The sequence below is a fragment of the Acanthisitta chloris genome, unplaced genomic scaffold (genome assembly GCF_000695815.1).
Source record: "Acanthisitta chloris isolate BGI_N310 unplaced genomic scaffold, ASM69581v1 scaffold15220, whole genome shotgun sequence".
Lineage (NCBI taxonomy): Eukaryota > Metazoa > Chordata > Aves > Passeriformes > Acanthisittidae > Acanthisitta > Acanthisitta chloris.
Genome location: NW_008650030.1, coordinates 17,268 through 38,435, shown reverse-complemented (window position 1 = coordinate 38,435; position 21,168 = coordinate 17,268). Strand labels below are relative to the sequence as shown.

At 39.2% G+C, this 21,168-nt stretch overlaps 1 protein-coding gene across 1 annotated transcript in view; it reads right to left on the bottom strand.

Moving 5' to 3' along the window:
• Positions 1–5,551: 5,551 nt before the first annotated feature.
• The window catches only part of SLAIN2 (SLAIN motif family, member 2), a 23,489-nt gene continuing 7,872 nt past the window's right edge, over positions 5,552–21,168 (bottom strand). The window contains exons 4-7 of the mRNA XM_009083379.1: positions 19,708–20,067; positions 17,503–17,640; positions 7,387–7,696; positions 5,552–5,942 (exon numbers count right to left, since the gene is read on the bottom strand). Coding sequence (XP_009081627.1) covers positions 5,876–5,942; positions 7,387–7,696; positions 17,503–17,640; positions 19,708–20,067 — 875 coding nt within the window. The 3' untranslated portion in view covers positions 5,552–5,875. The remainder of the gene's footprint in view (positions 5,943–7,386; positions 7,697–17,502; positions 17,641–19,707; positions 20,068–21,168) is intronic.

Genomic DNA, 21,168 nt, shown 5'->3' with positions numbered 1-21,168 from the left:
CAGCAAGGATGGAGGGGGATGCTCCAGGTGCTTTCCTGAGGCTGGGTGGTGGTGGTGATGCTATTATCAACATCTAGGCATGGCTTTAAAAGGACGAGAATCAGGACAAGGTTTGCATAACTGCTTTGAAGACAGGTCACCTGAAGCAGTATTAACAGTGGCTTTTTGTGTCTACATTAGCCCAGTGGGGAATGGATGAACAAAAACAATATAACCCTGCTCTGGGCTCAGTAGCTGGGTGAATAAATGTAGGAGGAAATGGATGACCACAGAGCTGAGAAACTGGGGGTTAAGACAGAAGGTGAGGCAGAGCATGAAAAGCAGAGGGTTTGCCTGATCTCCTTCCACTCCCTTTTTCTTTGAGAGGGGACTTGAAATGGCAGCATGTGCTGCAATGAAATTTTTATTTCTGAGAGTGACAAAGATATATTTATGATTGCACTAGATACTCATGTCTGCCTGACCAATTTATTAAGACAAACAGCTCTGAACAAGAGAGCTTACATAGTGCTCCTTTAACTTGGCATGTAGCAGTTTCAGTCAGCCAGCACTGCAGGGTAATCTCAGTGCTGAACAGATTGCAGACCAAACTCTTTGTAATCCAGAGCTTGATCCAGCATCACTTTGTCCTGCTGAGTGAAAGGGAGGTAAGCATCAGCCGGGTACCTGAGCTTTTATAATGGGTTGTACAGGTTTGTTTGCTGATAAGTCTCAAGGGAAACAAATAACTCAGGAAGAGTGTCTTAAGACAAGTAGAGGAGACTGCTAGGAGTTGCAGTGCAGTGATGCTGGGGTTAGAGCAGAGACACCCAGTCCAGCCCAGCAGCTGATCTGTGTCTTTGGCCAAGGCAGGATGCCTGGGAATAGCAGGAGGCTGGGGAAAGCCCAGCATGCCCATCCCCTAACCTGATCACCCTTCTACCACCAGCACATCACAACTCAGATATTTCTTGGTCACCTTTGTGGCTTTAAGCAGCTAAGGCCACTCAGAGTCCCAGGTCATGTCACTGGTGACCTACTCCCATATTTATTAGCACCTTTTCCTCTTAGGCAGGTCAGAGGCAGGGACCAACACATAACACAAGCATCCTTATTGACTTTCCTGTTACTGCGTAGACAGTTCACGGAAAAAAACTAGCTTTGTTGCTGGAGGTGGGGGGGAGGATCTCCAGCCTTCTGGAGATCATATGCTGTGTGGGGGGACATATGCTGGGTAGTTGTCTGACATTGGACCAAGCCATTGGTACTAGCAAGGATTTTAATCAAGGCTGTGAAAGTTCCAATTTTGGCTAGTCTCCAGAAAATCATGGCAAAGAGAATGGAGAACAGCATGGAAAAGAATATATAGTCTGCATTCTGCTCATTGTGCGTGATAACCAGCAGTCAAGCAGCACTGGGGAGGGCCACACAGTCACCTTCTCAGTAAGGCATGTACTTTTTTTTTTTAATTCACTGTTTGTAACCAGTGGATGATGCACCATATTCAAGAATCACTTTGCTGGTAAGGAATAACTTTTGCTACCTGTTTCTTTAAGTCCTGCTGGAAAGCTACAAATCAGCTTAACAACTACAGTTATGTTTTGTGTCCTTCTGAGTGTTTTATCTGGTCCCAAAGAGTTTATCATTTAGTGCAAAGAGGACAGTGACACACAGCACAACTCTATGGGACGTCACGGCTGCAAATAGCCTTGTAAAACAATGTTGTGGAAAGTGAGTCTAGTGGAATTTTCTTCTTTCAGTTCTTCAACTCTTTGAGTGGAGAGCACCTTCACTGGGAAGCTGTGTGTAAAATGTGGATGCTCCAAATCCCAGCCTCAGCCTCCTGAAGCAGGACGAGCAGACAGGCTGCCTGTAGGTGTCAGACTCGGACTGTGCAGCAGCATAAACACAAGTCAGGAGCAGGTGGGGTTTTGGTTTTGGTTTTTAATCAAGGCAACTTCGCATCTCACCTGTTTAATTTAAAAATTAAATCTCAAGTTTGCTCCTGTTCTTGCCAATCGAAAGAGGGAGAACTACAAACATACTGCTACTGTTTCCCACACCTGTTTTTCTTTCTCAGAAATATTTGCATTATAAGTAAGTTTTAAGTGATCAAAACTGTGTACTCTGCAACCACCTCAAGGCTCCAGTAGCACAAATATTTTCAGCCTTCTGCCTCCTCATATGTTCATCATTTATTCTGCTTCACCACTGCAATCAGGCTTACAGCGAAGGACACACACACTATCAAATGTAACAGACCTCACAAACTCAAAGATGTCACACCTTCCCTCAGAATAAGAGAACTGAGAAAATCTAGAGTCTTGCAATATGATGCTGCTGCTGCTAATTATAAACAACAGTTTAATATAGAAGAGTTTGTTACAGAAACCTACTAAAAGAGAAGGGCCAAAGGCTATTAATTACCTGAGAATTTGACACTGCTCTATTTTCATGGAGGGGTGTGGGGCAAGTGGTACTTGACCGCACAATTAAAAAGTGACAGAAGGAGGGTAGTGAATACCTTTCAGAGGCAGTAAGTGTGAAGGCAGTTCTACACAGGTCAGCTAACTAGGGGAAAACACTGAAACCTACTGGCTTAATTACAAAATAGGGGAGACTATGCTGAGACTAACAATTAATTACAAGCTTCACAGGTTAAATTTGGTTAAGCAAATTTAATATTAAGTAGCTAAAAGACAGAATTAAACCTGCCTTAAGTTTATTAATACCAATGTAAGACATAGATGCATTCACATTACTATTGCACACATTGCTTTCTGGCAAACTGCAGATTACAGAAAGTTACCAAGTTCAAAACAAACTTCTGCTTGTGTGCGACCCAGGGATGGAGGCCATTCATGTAGGAGACAGATAAAACATGTACTTAGCAATTCAAAGGATTACTAGGTACACTTTTACATCGCTCCATTTTTGGCATAAATTCCAGAATTTTCAAAATTAAAAATCTGTTTCATGTGGTGCTCTGAAGTGAGCAGGAATCCTGTGAACATGGAAAGGCAGCTTGGATACATAGAACTGCACATACAAATCACTCTGGATGAAAACTTAGAATACAGATTTTCACCTACCTCTGAACAATGCACTGTCCTTCAAGAGCAGAGGCACAAGTTCACCTCAGTCAATGAAATAATGAGTTTCACCGAATTCATGAATTGCAGGGGACAGAAGCCAATCCTGGTAACCTCTAAAAACCTAACACAATTCTTGAAAAACAACCCAACCAACCAAAAAAACCCCCCCATAAAACAACATCCTCTAAATTTCTAAAAGCTTTTAAAACCACTTTGTTGTAAAAATAATGATCCAGGGAGTATTCTGTGGTAAGAATATTTTATATATTTTTTTTTACACTTTTAACACTTACAAAAACATTCAAACACAAAAAAAAAATTAAATAACTTTGGGAGCAGAACAAATCCTTCTGCCTACACACACATCAATTCCAAGCTGTTGGCACGAAAAGTAATCCACATTCATAAAACCCTTACTACTATATCAAACATAAGTTAAGTAAATCATAGGCACTATTTTATCAAATCCATATTTCCACAATTCTGCAGTAAATCTCTAAACACAGACCCCCAGGATTTCCTGATATCAATAAACTGGTAATGCACAAAGGCTTTCTAGTAAACAGTCTGTCTTCTCAGGAAGTCATTTGCTGTATTTCGGGGGCAACAGCAGAGGAAAAAAAAAAATCCTTATAAAACTGAGGCTGAATTTGCCCAAACGATGAATTACTTAACTTAAGGAAACGTACACAAGTTTGGTGCAGCCATGGTAAAACCCCAATATCATCATCCAAACTGACTTTGAAAATTTAAAAGTCAATCAAGTGTTTGATAAAATCCACCAATTAAGTTCATCTTCCCTCAATGAAGACTGCAGCATTGCTTTGCAAAATGCTGAAATATTAAAATTTGGGCTTTAGGGAGAATGTGCACATGTGGTCTAGGCCTCTCTTCTGCAGAAGGGTGGCATGAGATCCTGACATTCATGCTCTGTGCCAGTGGATGGCTCAAGGCTAAATCAGTGATATGTACTGCTCTACACTGGTGCAAGGTAGTCTCTGCTGAAATCTGACTGAATTACAGTATATCTGATACCCTGACTACAAAGTCTTAGCACAGACCTTGGTCTGGGGTGTGAAGTCATTCATCAACCCAAAGTTTGCTTGAGTAGTTAGAGCTGCAAATTAGTCTTCACTCCTTCCTATTTGGTTTCTTCCAAGTCAAGTAGTATTGCATGGCTTTTCATCCAGGAATATGTTAATGTTGGCCTAAAATTCAAGTGCTAGAATTTCAGGACTGGTTATCCTCTTAGTGGTGGAAGTCAAAATACACCAGCAGTCTCAAACTCAGATACTAAAGGGGTTGAAGGCTACCTACCATCCAATGCAACTTGTAGTGTTTGTCAGTCATTGCACAAAGGATATACCATTCACATTCTCTTACTTCATCAACTGTACATCCAAAATACTGAAAAAGCTTCAAACAAAATCCCTTCCATTTAACTAGTCCCACCCAATACAACTTTAGTTACACGTTTGCATGATGTCTGCCAAAACAGAAAACAATGGTTCAAATGCTGAATATATCAGTTGTTCTGAGCAAAACATGTTAGTCAGAGCCACCAGAGGAATTTAATAGCTTGTAAACAGACACAGCAGGTTTCATACTCTGTTACCAGTAATGTAAGATACACATATGTAAGGCAAAGTACATATTTAAACACACTTACATGGGCAATACCTTCTGTAAAAATATTTACAATTTAAAATAAACCAATTTAAGAAATGGATGAAAGTAAAAAAATAGGATACAGAAAACTCCCTCATACCATGGAACATCACCTAAATGAATATCATTTGGCATCAAGAGTCAACTCATTTCCTTAAAATTTGTATGTTACAAGTGCATAGTTGTGTTTCCTTCTCCTTAACTATCAGCATTTACAGTTGCTGCAGGCTGCAAGCATAGTGGTATGGTATTAGAACAAATTATCACTTGCTCCTTCCTTTGTAAGGAAACCTGCTGTTAAAAAAGTTTTCCCCAAATAGTGAGCCATGTGTTAAAAATGTGGCTACAATAGTGAAGGCCATCTTTCCTGAGCCAGGAACTTTAAGGTAAGAAAGATTGTACGACTGATACGAAGCCCTTTTGGCAATTAAACATGTAAGAGCATGTAAAGCCAATAAATCAACATAGGAAAGATGCAATCTATACTATTGCATTTGTGTGTGTCTGCTACATTCAAACTTTGTAAGGTGATCAAAGCCTACGACTCGCTGTCCTGCCTAATCCTCCGGAGTCACTGCCGATTCTTCCTGAAGGATGTACATCCCACCTCTGCCAATCACAATCTCATGCAATTGTTAAAAGCAACCTTTTCCTAGCACTGTAGCAGTCTGCAACCAGAGCATTAGCTCTGACTGATGTAGCCTTGTTCCAATAGTACATATTCACCAACCTTTCTGCTGAGTTAAAACAGGCTGAAAATGAAGTTTTGGACAATGTACTTTGACAGTTATCCTTGCTGTTTTTCAAGATGGGCATTTCTTTGGCATTTGTTAGGTTTTTGCCCACACATGGCCACTCTCATATTGATACGTTTTTAGCAAGCAAGAAAAAACCCCCAGAACTGATAGCAATCTAACGTAGAAGTGATTGTATGACCACCAAACATCTGATGTTAGATGTCATTAAAGTGCTGCTTCATAATCTCTGCCAGTTTGTGCTAATTAGAGACAGAGAGGTTTGGAATTTTTACAAATCCCAGAAGTCACATCTGAACAGTTTGTATAATCAAGCTGTCTTTGAGCCTGGTGAGGAAGCATCCAAGAGCACTGGAACTTTGCATTAAGCTTTACAGTTCAGTAGCAGCCATCTTTCCAACTCTCGTCTTTCACGTTGCCATAGGTTTTGGGAGTGGGTAATGATCTAAAACAAAATGAGATATTTTTTTAGTTTCATAAATAACTGCTGAAGTCTCCATCTGCAATACATAAGAATTGAAACATTTGATAAATTGCTGAAATACACACTTCACTCATTTATTTCTCTGCAATAGTTCATTGAAGAGAAACCCCAAAGTATTTTCAATTTCACATTGTATGTGTTGTATCTTGGCAACTACCATGTCAGAAAAATGGTTGAATAAATACACAGAAAACATAGTGCTGTTATACTCTGCGAAAATAGAAACTTAATCTGCTGCCACCTAAACCAGGCCATTTTTTTCAGTGATGTATATAAACAGGGAAATCCTTGCTTAGATCAGAATCTTGACATTTATAGATACTTCATTATTGCATTGTGTACAGATTCTGCACTATAGGATCACAGAATTGTTTAGGTTGAAAAAGACCTTTAAGATCAAGTCCCACCACTAACCCAACACTTCCAAGTCCATCACTAAGCCACATGTCTAAGTGCCACTTCCACATGTCTTTTAAACACCTCCAGGTGTGGTGACTCCACCACTTCCCTGGGCAGCCTGTTCCAATGCCTGACAACCCTTTCAGTGAAGAAATTTCTCCTAATATCCAATCTAAACCTCCCCTGGTGCAACCTGTGGCTGTTTTCTTTTGTCCTATGTAAGCAAACTTTCAAAAAAATGCAATAAAAGCAATTGTAGAAGTTTAGTAAGTGAAACACTTCTATAAAACAAGCTGTGATTTGGACAATCAAACTTCACTGCTATTAACACCTTCCTGTCACATTCTGTCACACTTCCCCTTCAGTGAAAATTCCCATTCACAGTTAATACTTGGTCTCTCTTGCAGCTGTTTTCCAAAAGACACTGATGTTAAGCAACTTCTACAGCTGGGTGCTAGCACAGAGGTTATGTTTAAGCTGAAAATTCTGGTTACTGCACTGATTTTTATGTTAAGTTCAGCAGATGCAATGGTTGTCTCCTCTGTCCTCATGTGTCTTCCTTCTGGAAGTTTCTAGCTCCCCAAGGACAGAAACTGTTCTCACCATGGTACCACTGCTTGAGTTACGGAGGGAAAATAATTCTGACTTCAGAATGTGTCACTCAGTGCCACAAGTGAATTTTCACTTGCCAGCTATATTTTGATAACTTTTTACCACATGCAGACAAAGTCTTTCTGCCTTCTCAATCCAGACTAAGACTTTATTTACTTAGTAAAGTATCTTTAGTCATTAATTTCACTTTCACTCCTTCACTTTCACTAAGAACCTTTTTCTCTCACTTTGGATTCAAAACTATTTTGGAAACACAGGCAAATACTCCACATGATCTCCATTTCTGTTCTGAAGACCCTGAGATCAATATAAGGACTGCAGAAAGGAGGAGCACAAACACTCAGTGTACCAAATTCATCATGACAGCTTCAGACAGAGACTGCCTGTCACATACCTGCGAACAGGCTGTGCAAGTTTGCTGCGAGGCACTGGGATGCCCCCTGAGGCAGGGGCACTGGGTCTGGGCAAACCACTCCTCATCCCTGCCGGTCTGGTGAGAGTTGTACTGTTAATACTGCTGGCAGGGCTGGGCAGGCCTGAGCTCTGGGCTGCGAGAGGCCCCGGAGAAGAACTGCTGTGCGTCAGCTGTGTGGCTTCTGGAGAGGCAACTGAGCCAGGTCCATGGTTACTAAATGCTTTCACTGGCTGTCGCAGAGCCAGGGGAGATGGTGCCGCAGGTGAGCGGAACTTACTTGAAGAAGGTACTGGAAAACAAAAATACAGACATTACTATCAGCTGAAGTTACAGTGTAACTGAAATGAAAAATGGGAAAATACTTTATGCGATTATACAAACGACATGGAATGTACAATGGAATACAGCCAATCAAGCAGCAATGAGAAACAGGAATTCAGATGTCCTCTTTGTCATGTTTTTGATATAGTAACCCTAATGCCCTGCTTGGTTACTACAAATACTTATTTTTCTGCATTGTACACAATGCTAATAAGGCTCTGTTGCATCAGTCGAGTCGAAAAAAACAGAGGAGAATGAATAATAAGTTAATAAGAAATTTAACTACTTCAGAAACATGTGAACTTGATTTCCATCCCTGAAATAACATGTTGAAGAAAACAGTATTCTAGTGTGAGACAGTCTTTAAATGGACTCAAAGTGCATATTAGCTTTCAATGATGTAATTTTGAGTGCAGAGCCTCTTGGTGTTTCTTTTATGCTGTTTCTTTTTAAGCACTGAATTAGAAGTCACCTAAAGATACAGTCACATCACAGATTTTCTGGCTGATGGAAGAAAAGCATAGGGTCAGCTGTCCTGGTTTCAGCTGGTATATAGTTACTTTTCTTCTCAGCAGCTGGTACAGTGCTGTGGTTTGGATTTAGGACGACAGTAGCCAACCCCCAACACCAAAGAGGTTAAGGTGCTGCTATGAAACTTAAACCAGACAACTCTAACAATTTACAGCCTTCCTCTTCTTACAAACATCACCTAAATTATCAGTATAACTAATACCTGTTTTCAAATACTTTGTATCTGAGTCTTGATATCAAGCCCTTTCTGGGAAAGGTTAATAAGCCAGAATACTCAACAGTCCTTTGACAATGCCAAACCTTAAGCATAATTCTTCACAACTATGCAAAATACTTTCAAATTATGCACAATGTATCACTAAGCAGAATACTTAAATTAACCCATCATCTTACTAATTAAATGAAATTCACCAGGTTTTCAAGCTGATTAGGATGTGTCAGTAACAGTCAATAAAGGACAATCGAGTCAATCACAGAACTAAAACAAAATCACACTTACATTTAGTAAATTTGCATGAACTTTTTTTTTCTTCAACTAAATAAACATCCTGTACAGAGATTGTTGCATCCTCTTTGACAGATGCTCTATTATAAAGAAGATGGCCCTTGACATAGCTTTTATTATCATTTCACAAGGTAGATCCACTAAGAACATGAGGAGTGAGAGAAAAGAGGAGTAATGACAGCAATGTGGCATCCTAAATGGGGTACAGAGGTAGTGGCAGATTTCAGGTTGTATTTCAAAGCTATTTCTTACAGGGGATACTAGGAAGATTAGTATGTGCCTCATTACAGATGTGAATTGGGTTTAATTCCTTTCTGGATTACCCAAGAAGGCCTTTCCACTGATAGCAATATCAAACACAGCATGAAGCTGCTCATGGGAAAAGCTGACAAAAAAATGTGGCAGAGAGGTACATGACAGTTGGTAAGTAGTGAGGAGAATAAGTAAAAAACCTTAAAATGAAAACCTTGGCATCAGGCCAGAGGATGGATTAAGGACAGCAATGGACAAGAATGGACAAGAAGAGCAGCAAAGTGCTCTTAGGCCTAAGATAGATTATGTATTAGAAGTTTCTAAAACATGACCTTGCCTGTAACATTGGAGCAATCAAATCTGCAGAATTTCCAAGTGATTCTACAATGTAAACATAGGGAGCTTTTATCCCTGAACTTCTCACTACAACACTTGGTTGGAGCACAAACACAGCACATGTTAACAACTACCAACAGAACACTGCTAATGTATAAAAGCTGAATCCAGCTTTGAGCCTCTTACAGGCCCAAGAGGGAAAAAGGTTTTTAGTTATGGAATATAAGGAAAGAGAAGTTGTAACTGAAGACAGTTTGCCACATTCCCAGTGAAAGTAAGCATCCAGTAAATTAGTCCTCTCCACTCTCTCTAGCTTTCTGCTGAGCATATCGTATCATGCTGCTAACTTGAGCTGTCAATTCATAAAACATTTCCTGTCAGCACAGCATTGCAGACATTGCTGAGAGCTGTATTCATTCTTGTACATAAAGGAAGGAATTGTCTTCCAGAGCAGTTCACATGATGCAGTCTGGCAAACTGCCTAGTAATTCTGCTCTACAGATAAAGAATTCTGTCTTAGAGCAGTTACGGATATTTATTAAACTCAGTTTGGTCTATTTGCAAGACAGAGTCACAGACTGAGGTACTGCCTCAGTCAAAGACTATTTGATAATTGTGTACCCAGTGTGCAGAATTGAGCTGATCCCTGTTTAATAAACACGTGTAAACATGTAAAGGGTAGACCTTAGTAACTTTACACAACTCCATCTCCTCGAAACTAAACTAGAACCAACTACAATTAAAACATCTGGCAACAACAACAAAAAAGACACTGTGCAGTCCTGACACGCAGATTTCCCACCCTCTCTGTCCTGGATTGTGGGCAGGGAGCACAAGGATCTCCATGTGGCAAAGTAGGATGCTGCAAAGCTACAGCCTTACCAGGCTTGCACCCCAAGGCCAGTGGCTGCACACCAACTTGAAAACCGATGAAATTCTACTGCAGCTTTTAAGTTACAACCATCATGAGATAATTCAGATCAACCCGGAAGAACAGATGAAGTAAAACTATGCGAATCGATAAACTGATCTGCTATCTCAGTACAGGAAAAACATGGACCAGCTGGAGCAGGTCTGGAGGAGGGATGAGCACCCCTCCTATGAAGACAGACAGAGCTGGGGTTGTTCAGCCTGGACAAGTGAAGGCTCTAGGGAGACCTCAGTGCAGACTTTCAGTACTTGTAAGAAAGGTGGGGACAGACTTTAGTGGGGCCTGTAGCAATAGAACAGGGGGTAATAGTTTCAGACTAAAAGAGGGTAGATTCAGACTAGATGTAAGGAAGAAATTCCTTACTGTGCTGGTGGTGAGGCATGGGAACAGGCTGCCCAGAGAGGTGGTGTCTGCCCCATTCCTGGAGTGTTCAAGCCCAGGTTGGATGGGGCTTTGAACAACCTGGTCTAGTTGCAGATGTCTCTGCTCATTGCAGGGGGGTCTGATCAGATGACCCAAACCATTCTACAATCTGACTGATACTGGACTGCTGTATAAACCTGAACAAATCTGTTACTGTGAGGTAAGAGTTAGCTACCTGAATGTATTTTGAATTTTTTTACACAAAGTATTTAAAAAAAAAAAGCCAGCATCTGTGTGAAAGGTGCCGAGCTATGTAATGAACAGTATTTTAAGAAGCCAAAATAAGTGGTTGCTCAGTTGTTCAATTCTTCTGAAACAAAAGTCTTGTTTCATTACTGCATAATATTTCTATACTCATAAGGATCTCAGATCAGAATAAAGAAGATCAACACATCAGGGAATATCAAATGTGAAGTAAGTGAAAAGGACATAAAGCAAACAACTGGAAGGATCCTCATTTGCAGTCAGGAATGACAGCAGCTATGAACTGAAATATGTAACTGGCCGTGCAACATGCTCTATTCCTCATTCTCTAAGGTTGAATAAAATTTTACAAAGAATATAAACTTAAACAAAAGTTAATTTCTGTACATTCCCACAGCTTCAGACTAGGCCATTGACCTATTAAGTGTTCCAGGCATCCAGATGAAGGTATGGCCAACTGGAAGGAAAGCACAGAAAGCTCTGCAGAGGAATTGAGTCTTATGCCAGAGCAGAACACTGTGAGAACTTTTCTCTATGTGGTATGAAATATTATGAAAACTGTTAGAGACTTCCTATTAAGCCACGTGAATCTGTTTCACAGTCATCATACTTTGCTAGAACTTTCTGCATGGAATGAAGATGACTCAGAGAAGTGAGCACTGTGAAACCACTGAGAGCAACACATACATTGTGGGTCACCCTCAGTGCCTGCACAAAAGACTTACAGTGCTTAAAGGATTGCAGCATCTAGAGAACTTATGAACTGGTCTCAAGTGAAATATGATCTTTAAAATGAGATCTTCTGGCTTGCAATAGACAACACACCAACTACGCTTAAAACTAAAATCATAAACTTGTTTTATCTTAATTGTGAAACTGGGGCAGTGTCACATACAAGGCTGCCAGAGCTGATTAAAAATCAGTTCAAACTTGTCTAATTGGATTAGAGACTCAATATATTTCATTTTCTTTTCTAGAAGCCAAGTTCAGCCATTACCAAACTGGAATATTATATACAATTCCTTGAGGGGAAAAAGAATAAATCTAATTACGGTATGTTGGGATGAATTTTCCAGATTTGTGAAAAAAAAGAGAAAGCACAAGAACATGCAAAACAAGTTGCTATTCTATGCTCATCTTTTCAAGGATAAACTTGTTAGCTTTTGTTTCCAGCACGAAGGATGATACTTTCACTTGTATTCATATTTTTACAGCTTCTGTTTTAAAAACTGTATTCTGCAATTAAAAAAAATCCTATCCAAATGTGTCCCTAATGAATATGGATTTAGGAGGCTACTCTTCTAAACCTGATTTTCTGAGTAATGCTAGAAAGTCACTGATCCTTGGATTTTTATCTCAAAATCCAATCTCCTATATAATGCAGTTTTATTTCTAATACTTAGACCAAAAAGTTAACTTTCATAAAGCAAGGACCACTTGGTTAATCTCAACATGCAACAGCAATTCTATTAATCTAGAACATGTGAGACTTAATGCAGGCTACAATTATCTGAGATTTGCTGGAGCTTGATAAGAGGTTGTAAGTTAATTACCTCCTTTTGTAGATGGAGTTTGAAGAAACTGTTTGGTTTTGAAGGCAGCACGAGGCAAATTTTTCTGCCTTTGCAGAGCTGTTGAAAGACAAGAAGTGTTATATTTGTCTAAGAAGATAAGAAAACTAAATTTACTGGGAATTTCAGAATTGCATCCACTTCTGAAGCATGAAGGAACCAAGTGAGTAAAACACTCATAAGGTGTTATGACTCTGGAACAGATGAGGTTTTGTAAATGGCACTTGCTCTTAATGGCAAAGAGGTACAGAGGAGTGTGTCAGATTTTGCAGTGCAAAATGCGCAGATTTGGTAAGAGTAAAGCTTCTTGCAGGGCAAAAAGCCCAGAAATGCAAAAAAAATAAAATTAATACACCAAAGGGAGAACAAGCCACCTAGCAAACATGCTACAGCAGTATGAGTGCAAGATTAGATACAAAGATGAAAATTAAACTGTCCCATTTGACCTCGCATGACTAAACTTTTCCTTTTAAAGGTGTTCTCAAACCTTTTTCTAACACTACACAAAAACATAAATCTTTGTCTACGTGTGATCATCATATAAACAAATTGTACTTTTCAGTTATGGAGACATAAGTCATTTTGAGAGATGCCTTTTTTTTCCTCTTCAAAAGGGTTTGCAAGAGGGCTCAAACTTAAAATGAAGATTTAACACTAAGAATTATCAGCTGGCAGTACGTACACAGCACGACAGAAATGGATTTTTATTGCTCCTTTGCTCCTACGTCCTGCCTTTTCTCTAGTAATAATGTTCAAGGGCTGGTAGCACTTTGAAATGACCTCACTACCTACCAGCTAGCAAGAGAGAAGCCAGTTTTCCAAGAGCTGCAGAATCCTGGCATGGAGAGAATTACCTACTGCCAGCAGGAACGCATCGACTCAGCCTATTTTCACCACAGATATTTAAGGGGGGAAGGAGGAAAGCAGTCAATGAAGTTTTCACCACAGATATTTAAGGGGGGAAAGCAGTCAATGAAATAAAGCTTTGCCTACACATAGGCTTCATAAAAGGATAAGGCATGAATAAACATCTCTGCTCACCTCAGTGCTTGGAGTTTTACACCAGCATAAAACTGACTGCACTGGCAAGGCTTATTTCCATAATGAGAAGGAAGAAAAATGAGGGAACAGCTGTGCATAAAGACCCTGACCCTGAGGAGTCAATATTCCTATCACCAATTGGTAAATATTGCTATAAAGAAGGTAGGGGAAGAACAGAGAGAAGCCTAATAGTATTAGCTAATCCTTTTCTAAACTCGATAGCATCTAATGATTGCCATCAACTTTCCTATCTTTCAGTCAGTGCAAAATTCACAGGATTTTATGAACTATAAAAGTTCATCATGTGTTTTAACATCATGCTGAAAATATGGCTAAGGGGTCTGTTCATTTTAGTCTTAATAACTAAAACTGTCATTTTCAACAAACAGCAAAAAGGAATTAGTGTTCATAAGTAAACACAATAAAATGCTGCCTGTGCCTATTAAGAATAAATCCCCTGTTCTTTCTACCAGTTAGAATATAATACAAAATAGCACGTGGCAATATGCAATTCTTATTCAACTTCTGGCACATGGTCTTGCTAGAAACTTTTAAAAGACATACCCAGGAACAGCCAATTAAGCACAGTAAGATCTTTTAAAATGAGCACAATTCCTAGAAATTTACTGAGGTCAGAGTGTTTCAGTCCTCAAGTATTCCACTAAGCCATTTTTTACTGAATCAGTGTTTCTGTTATACCACACAAAATGAAAAACAGCTTCTTCCTTCACATTTGGAATTTAGTTTGCCCTAATTCACTCCGATTTAAGTAAGCTACTGCACATGGCACTAACTTTCTTCCCCCATCATTAATCACACTTGCAAGTTAGAGATATGGGATGACATGGAAAGGATTTAAAATACGTATGTATCAAATTCCTTCCTTCTCAATGGAGACTCCAGGAAATAGACTCTCAACAGCTAAACACTTCTGTGCACAGAATCACTGAAAAGAACTTCAGGCAGTACAACTTGAGCAATGCTGAGAAAACATGCAGTTTGAGCTCAGCATAGAGTGCATGCTCATCCACACTACTTGCTCCTCTCCAAGTGCTCCATGTGCTGCTACATTACCTGTCACAAATGGTGTGTGCTGAATATCTGTAGTTACATTTACTTCTGAGCAACTGAACTTGGTTTCCTCAAAACAAACTTCCTTCTTTTACTCTGAACATGGCAAGCAGCTGGATCTTAGCAGACTAGTTACTTCATTGATAGTCTGAACAATCTACAGCTTTGAAAAAGTATTATATGTATCTCTGCTTAAAGACTTAACATCCATGTGCTCATAGTGCCACTAAGTAGAAGAGTATCACACACAATCCACTAGAAATCATGTAGCTGCTACATGAAAGCCACCATACAAATTCTACAGCTTTGCACAATCTGTGTGGTGTAGGACCCATATACAGAGACTTTCTGTCACTAACACTTCAGACAGTATCTGCTCCTTGGGGAACACAAGTATTACATATTTTCAAGTGTCTTAAGGTGAAATATTTACTAGCTTTTATATTAGAAAAGTAGTTTCTGGCTAACAGCATAGAGAATCAGATGTAAATGAAGATTCTAATAGCTACAACTCATTTCATTCACTCAATCTCTTTTCAAAACCAATTTGGATTGTTCATCACATTGCAAATAAAACTTAAAATGCCAAATGTTTTCATGTTTTACACTTGCACCTCTAAGCATATTATACGTGTCTTCTCTCTCCTCTGCAAGCAAGCATGTACAATTTGCCTATATTAACATAAGAGGAATGGTCTTTTCAGAAACTCACTGGATTCCTAGCTCATTTTTGAATGCCAGCAACCATAGCAAGTTCAGTATTGCAGCCACAGCCAATGTGCAAGTAAATTATGAACTGCAGATCTTTGCCAAGGAGAAAGGTAGTGACCTCGGGTGCCAAGCCAGCGTCCTTGCAAAGGGAAGCTCATGCAAAACTAGCAGGTGTATGAGGAAGCTTCAAATCCCAAGACCCAGAAATCATTGCCAAGGGAAAACAAAAATTTGCTGCAATTTAACAGTGCTTTGTGCAAGGTGACAAAATATAAAACCAATAAAACAAAAAAAAAATACAATAAAAAGGACACAATTCTGGAAATTTTTATACAATGTACAGTTTTGCAGAAAATTTTTTAATCCAGACTAAGCAAAGATACTTACTCATTGACTTCATACACAAACCGTTTTACGATTGTCAATAGCAAGACTCTGACAAACATCTGTAAGAGCAGGGAAACTGTAAAAGCTAGAAATCTGGGCTTTATTAATGATACTTAACTTACATTTAAGTGTAAGTTGGTCGAGTGGTTCACATTTGGGGAAATATTCCATGAAAGGCAAGCAAATTTACCTAATAATTTCTGTGATTCTTAATGCACTCACAAGTTGAAAAAGAACAAAGCAGTCACACCATTTTGGCTCCTGCAGTGAAGTAACTGACTAAAGACTGACTATTGAGACTTGTGCTATCTGATCTTGCCATAAAGTTTCACCACGAATGTACTTTTAATTCTGGAAATAGCCTTCTAGCTAACTAAGCTGCCCTCTGTGCTCTTACCTCCCCAGTTCACTCATTTTTCAAACACCAAATACAGTCTGTACAGATTTTTACTAAAAATATTTTTCCTTCATTTTCTTTCAGGTCATTTTGATTATTCTTCCCATCACAGAAATAGCACAGCTGGAGAGCTGCTGTCCAACTGCTCTGAGGGCTTTATACTTTGATAAGCCTCCTAACAGCTAACAGTCCTGCACTGGAACTGCACACAGGCCCTTTTGGTTGGAAATCTCACCTTCTGAGTGTTTGTGAGCAGTGAAAGAAAGGGGGCAAGGTGAAAAGATGCTGGGATAACCTACATGCACAATGGCAAACTCACAGTAACTTCTTTGACTACAGTATCACACACCTGGGACTGACTGTCCACACAACAATTACACCTGGTCTGAGTCACTACAAAGATAGAAATCTTGTAGTCTTTGGCATGGTCCTTATTCTGTATTTAACTGGATTTGGTAGCATTAACACCCAGTTTTTTAAGTTTTAAGAAGGCCAACTAGGTGTGCCAGTATGCCTTTACTGTTCAACGGGTTAAAAGAAAAATTAGTTTCGTTCACAAATATTATTTTACATTTCCTGTCAAATATTTAGATTACTGATGAACTTTTATCATAAAACTTTTATAGTTCAAAGCTCTACACATAATAATAGTCATAATGTGTTCTTCCTTTGAAAATGTCACACAAGGTTATTAAATTCAGAAACTTGTTTTAAAATAAAATGGTCAGGAAACATTTAAACAACAGGAACTGGCAATATTGACATATAGAGAAGCACTGAATATTTAAGGTTCATTTGCTTTGGCTTCTTTAAGGTCACCATTTTCAAGAGACTAGTGAGATTAGCAGCATTCTCATATCAGCAGTTGGACAAACTAGCAGGCACTGGTCCAGCAATGGGCTAATTTGTTTCATGAGAGGCTCATCCAAACCTTTTCTAGGAAGTAACTGACACTCACACAAGTAAATAAAATTGGCAACTGAATATATCATTTCCAGGTGTCAAAAAAAATGGAAGAAAACAAACTGCAAACGTGGTTAAATTTAAATGAATGTTTTCAGATCAGGTTTCACTAATTAAAACAAAAGCCATAAAACTCACCTAGGTACATTTTTTCAGAGCCTAGTGAGAAAACAGTTTCTGACATGTCCAACTACTGCATTTATACTCTTTACAGTACTTCTACATAGAATTTTAGGAAACTACGAACCACACCTTAATAAGAAACCAGACATTTTTTTAATACCAGACTTTGTGTACGAAAAAAAGCAGATTCACAGAGAATTGATTAAAAATCAAGATTAGCATCTCCAGTGTGGCATGCAATGTTTCACTTTGCCATGGAACTGGAATACAGCCAAGTACCATCACTTCATTCTGAAATTTATGCTGAAGTAGCACTAAAGGTACTTACTGGCTGAGGCTTGAGGTTGAATGCGAGGTATTCCTCCATTTGGCACTTGGAAGTTTGAGTCACTTCTGCTGTTTTTCACAGACTCAGCTTGGATGTTAGATGTCCTGGACAGGTTTGGAAGACTACGCCTTAGTTTTTCTGTGCAAAATAATACAAAGATACCACAACATGTAGTCTGATGCTGGACAAAGGTCAGGTAACACCATAGCTGAACCCCAAATCCAAGTGTTGCAAAATGTTAGGCACAGAAAACTACACTGCAATTTACAAGTGTATTTTGTCACATTAATTATTCTCAGATCTATCACATATAAAATATTTACATATCTAGAAAAGCAAGAATGTACATTTTCTACCTGTGATGAAAAAAGTCAACATATTGTGTTTTGAAATTGAAACATACCTGGATTATTATTCTCTGGGTTTTGTTGTACTATTATGGAAACAGAATACGCAAACCTGATTTGTAGTTTTGCACAGTTCTGGAATTATTTGCCTAGAAAGTTATTTATGACATAGAATGCTTACCTGAAGATTAAAAAGACACAGTTATTTAGGTGAATTTTGAAGACTCCCTAGTCCCATATCAGCACATTATACAACAAATAACAGCCACCCACTTGGAAAGAACCTCTTCATACACACAGCCTTCAAAATTACTGAAGTGTCCAGTTATGCTTCACCTTTCACATACGACCTGACTATCTATTCAACTAATACTGGGTTTTCAAGGGCCTTCTAAAATTTGTACCATTGCTCACAGGGTACAAAAAGATGCCATTAAGTATTTCTCAAGTCTAATGACATTCTGTCTATCTCCAACCCTTGCAGAGCTGGGTTGACATACTCAGGATAGAAAACTGCAGATGCCTTGGTGGGATGAGTGGCCAACCCAATTCTGCAGAGGGATGCAGAGAAGTATGCTAACCATGCACAAGCACTAAAGATGAAAGCAAAACTAAGTCTTCACGGGCTGAATGTTCCTCCAAGTATAATTCCTGCACTTAGCAGTTTCCATTGCTTTGCACTGCAGTTGGTACATTGTTGAACTCTGTAAACCAAATTTCCCTGTAACCATTCTAGACAAGCAAAAAAAAAAAATCACCCCAGAACAACTTTTTTTTGACTGCTGCTGTATCAATTCCAAATATCCAAGCAACATTCAAGTGCACAAAAACCACTGCAAGAGAATTCCCTGGAAGTGTTTCAGAAACACATGATTGCATGCTCTATTTTGATCCTCATAGGATGTAAGATATCAGCTTTTTCTACCTTGCCTCCCATGAGATATTTTAGTTGCAGCTCATCCACCATGCATTAAAACTTTCATGAAACCCCAGAAAAGAATGAGAAAGGAATTCTGAACTAAGTCACAATGCAACTGATTAGCTTTTGTGTTGCACATTTTCCTGGATACCTAAAATTTCCCCAAACCCCTATTACTAGTAAAGTGAATTCTTAATATCTCAATGTATATTCTTTCTAAATTTAAGATTTTATTTGCCAGATAACAAGTTGTTAAAATGGGAATACATCTGGGAAATTTCAGCCCAGCTGAAGGAGTTTCTGCCACACTGCTACTAAGAACAAGTACATTCAAGAAGGAAAATCATATTACATTACTTCATTCTATGCCATCATAGTAAAATTGCGTTGAGTTTACTATGCAGCAATTTGCACAGCTTTGAGATATCTAAAACACCCAACAAATGCATGACTTAAGTATTTTTAAGGGTATGTTCATGGTTAACAAGTTCAGTGTCTTGTGCTGCTTAAAGAAAGCATTCAGTCATCTCACAGAGTAGAAGGATGCATAAATTGCCTTGTTACTCTTACTCAACCACAGTTACTTTCCCCTCCATGTTATTCTGTTATCTGCAAGGCCTAACCCTCCTGGTGAACCAGTTTCTGTGTTTTATTTTAGTGCATTTGCCTGTCAAAGACAGACCTTTACCACCATGAAACTCAATTATCCTCAGAGTGACTGGGTAACGTCTAAAATAAATAGAAACCTATCAACTCATGTGACTGTAAGGGTGCCCCAGCAGAACTTAAGCTTTGCTTGCTCTGCTTTTACTTCAACAACTTGGGAGATTAAACCACAATGTTACACAGGCAAACAGTTTTAGTACTGCCCACTGACCAAACTGCTTTACAGACACTACATGACTATTTGTGCAATGAATTTGAGACCGAGCTTTTTACCTTCACTTTTGACATTACTAGTCTGCAAGTCTGCAGGATGGCCTTGAAGCGAAAGACGAGGCTGCTGTAAACGGCTGATCATGGGTTGTGGTGACACTCTGCTGTATTCTATGCTCCGAGCAGGTGATCGAGAGCGAGGTGAATTTCTTGGAGACTGTTTTGGTGAAGGCCAGGGAGAACTGCGAGGTGATGGTGAGAACCTGCTGACAGCAGGGTGCACTGTGTGATGTGTGCCATCTTCTTCATCTTCTAAACTCTGCGCATCGAGCTCCTGATCGCTGAACGTGCCGCGCCTCGTGGAATTGCAAGAGGAGCCAGAACTACGCCGAGAAGCAGTTGCTGCATACTCTTGCCGGAGGCCTGGCAATGGTGAGAACATGGTTTACTTGCTTCCAGCCCACAAATGGTTCAAGCTAGACACAGAGCATACCAATATCTACTTCTATCCAGTTCTCAAACTCCAATTTGCTTCACCTTAACTCCTAATATTTTAGGCATCAAATGAATTCAGATTAGCACCAAAAAGTTACCGAGCAGCTAATAATAACTCGAAATTAGTAGGTGAGCTCATTCCTCATCAGCATAGGTGTGTTGTGTACTTCACTTGTTCATCTCCTCTCCCAGGCTAGATGCTAGCAACACGGGCTACACTTTCATTTTGGTACCATGTAATATCCTATTCACAATTATAGCAGCCACAATGAAATGCCTCTTGCCATGTATCAGTAAATGTAACCAAAAAAGCAACACGCTAAGATACCTCTAAAGAAACTGGAGCTGTTAGACCAGCGGTGTCCGAAGTGGGGTGCCCACACCCCAAGGGGTACACAAAACAATCCACTAGCATATAAAAAGAAAATTTTGTGCAACTAGTATTTTAAATACCGGATTTATTTCATCTTTATCTCATCCTTTTTTAATTTAGAATTTTGTGCACATTTGTGTATTTTTGTGTATGTTGTGTATTAGAGTAGCATTGACATATACTTTATTAAAAAATACATTAATTGGGCATTTGGGTTTGGTTTTTTTCACTGATAAGGATACCTAATAAAATAGTCTGGAGACCACCTAGTTAGACAACTGAAATTACTACCACTTCTGCAGACTCAGAGGGATAAAAAAACCCAGTCTCAACTAAGTTTTCATATAAGAGAGACATCTACATAGGTGCTTAACTATTCTTTGTCATATTGACTTTACATTTTGGCCACTTAAATTGCAGTTTAAGCACCGATGTCAACAAGACTGGATTACACTGGGAGGGAATATATCTCCTGAGAAGAAAGGTGGCAGGCAGTCACCCAGCCTAATGACCATCCTTTTAGCAAATACGGTATCTTACAAATTCATACTCTCCAGCATTTTTTGTCCACTGTTCCTAAAGAACACTTCTGCAGAGCAACTTACTTCTCTTAGCCTGGAAGCTGAAGTCCTTAACCAGCTTATTTGGGTGAATTA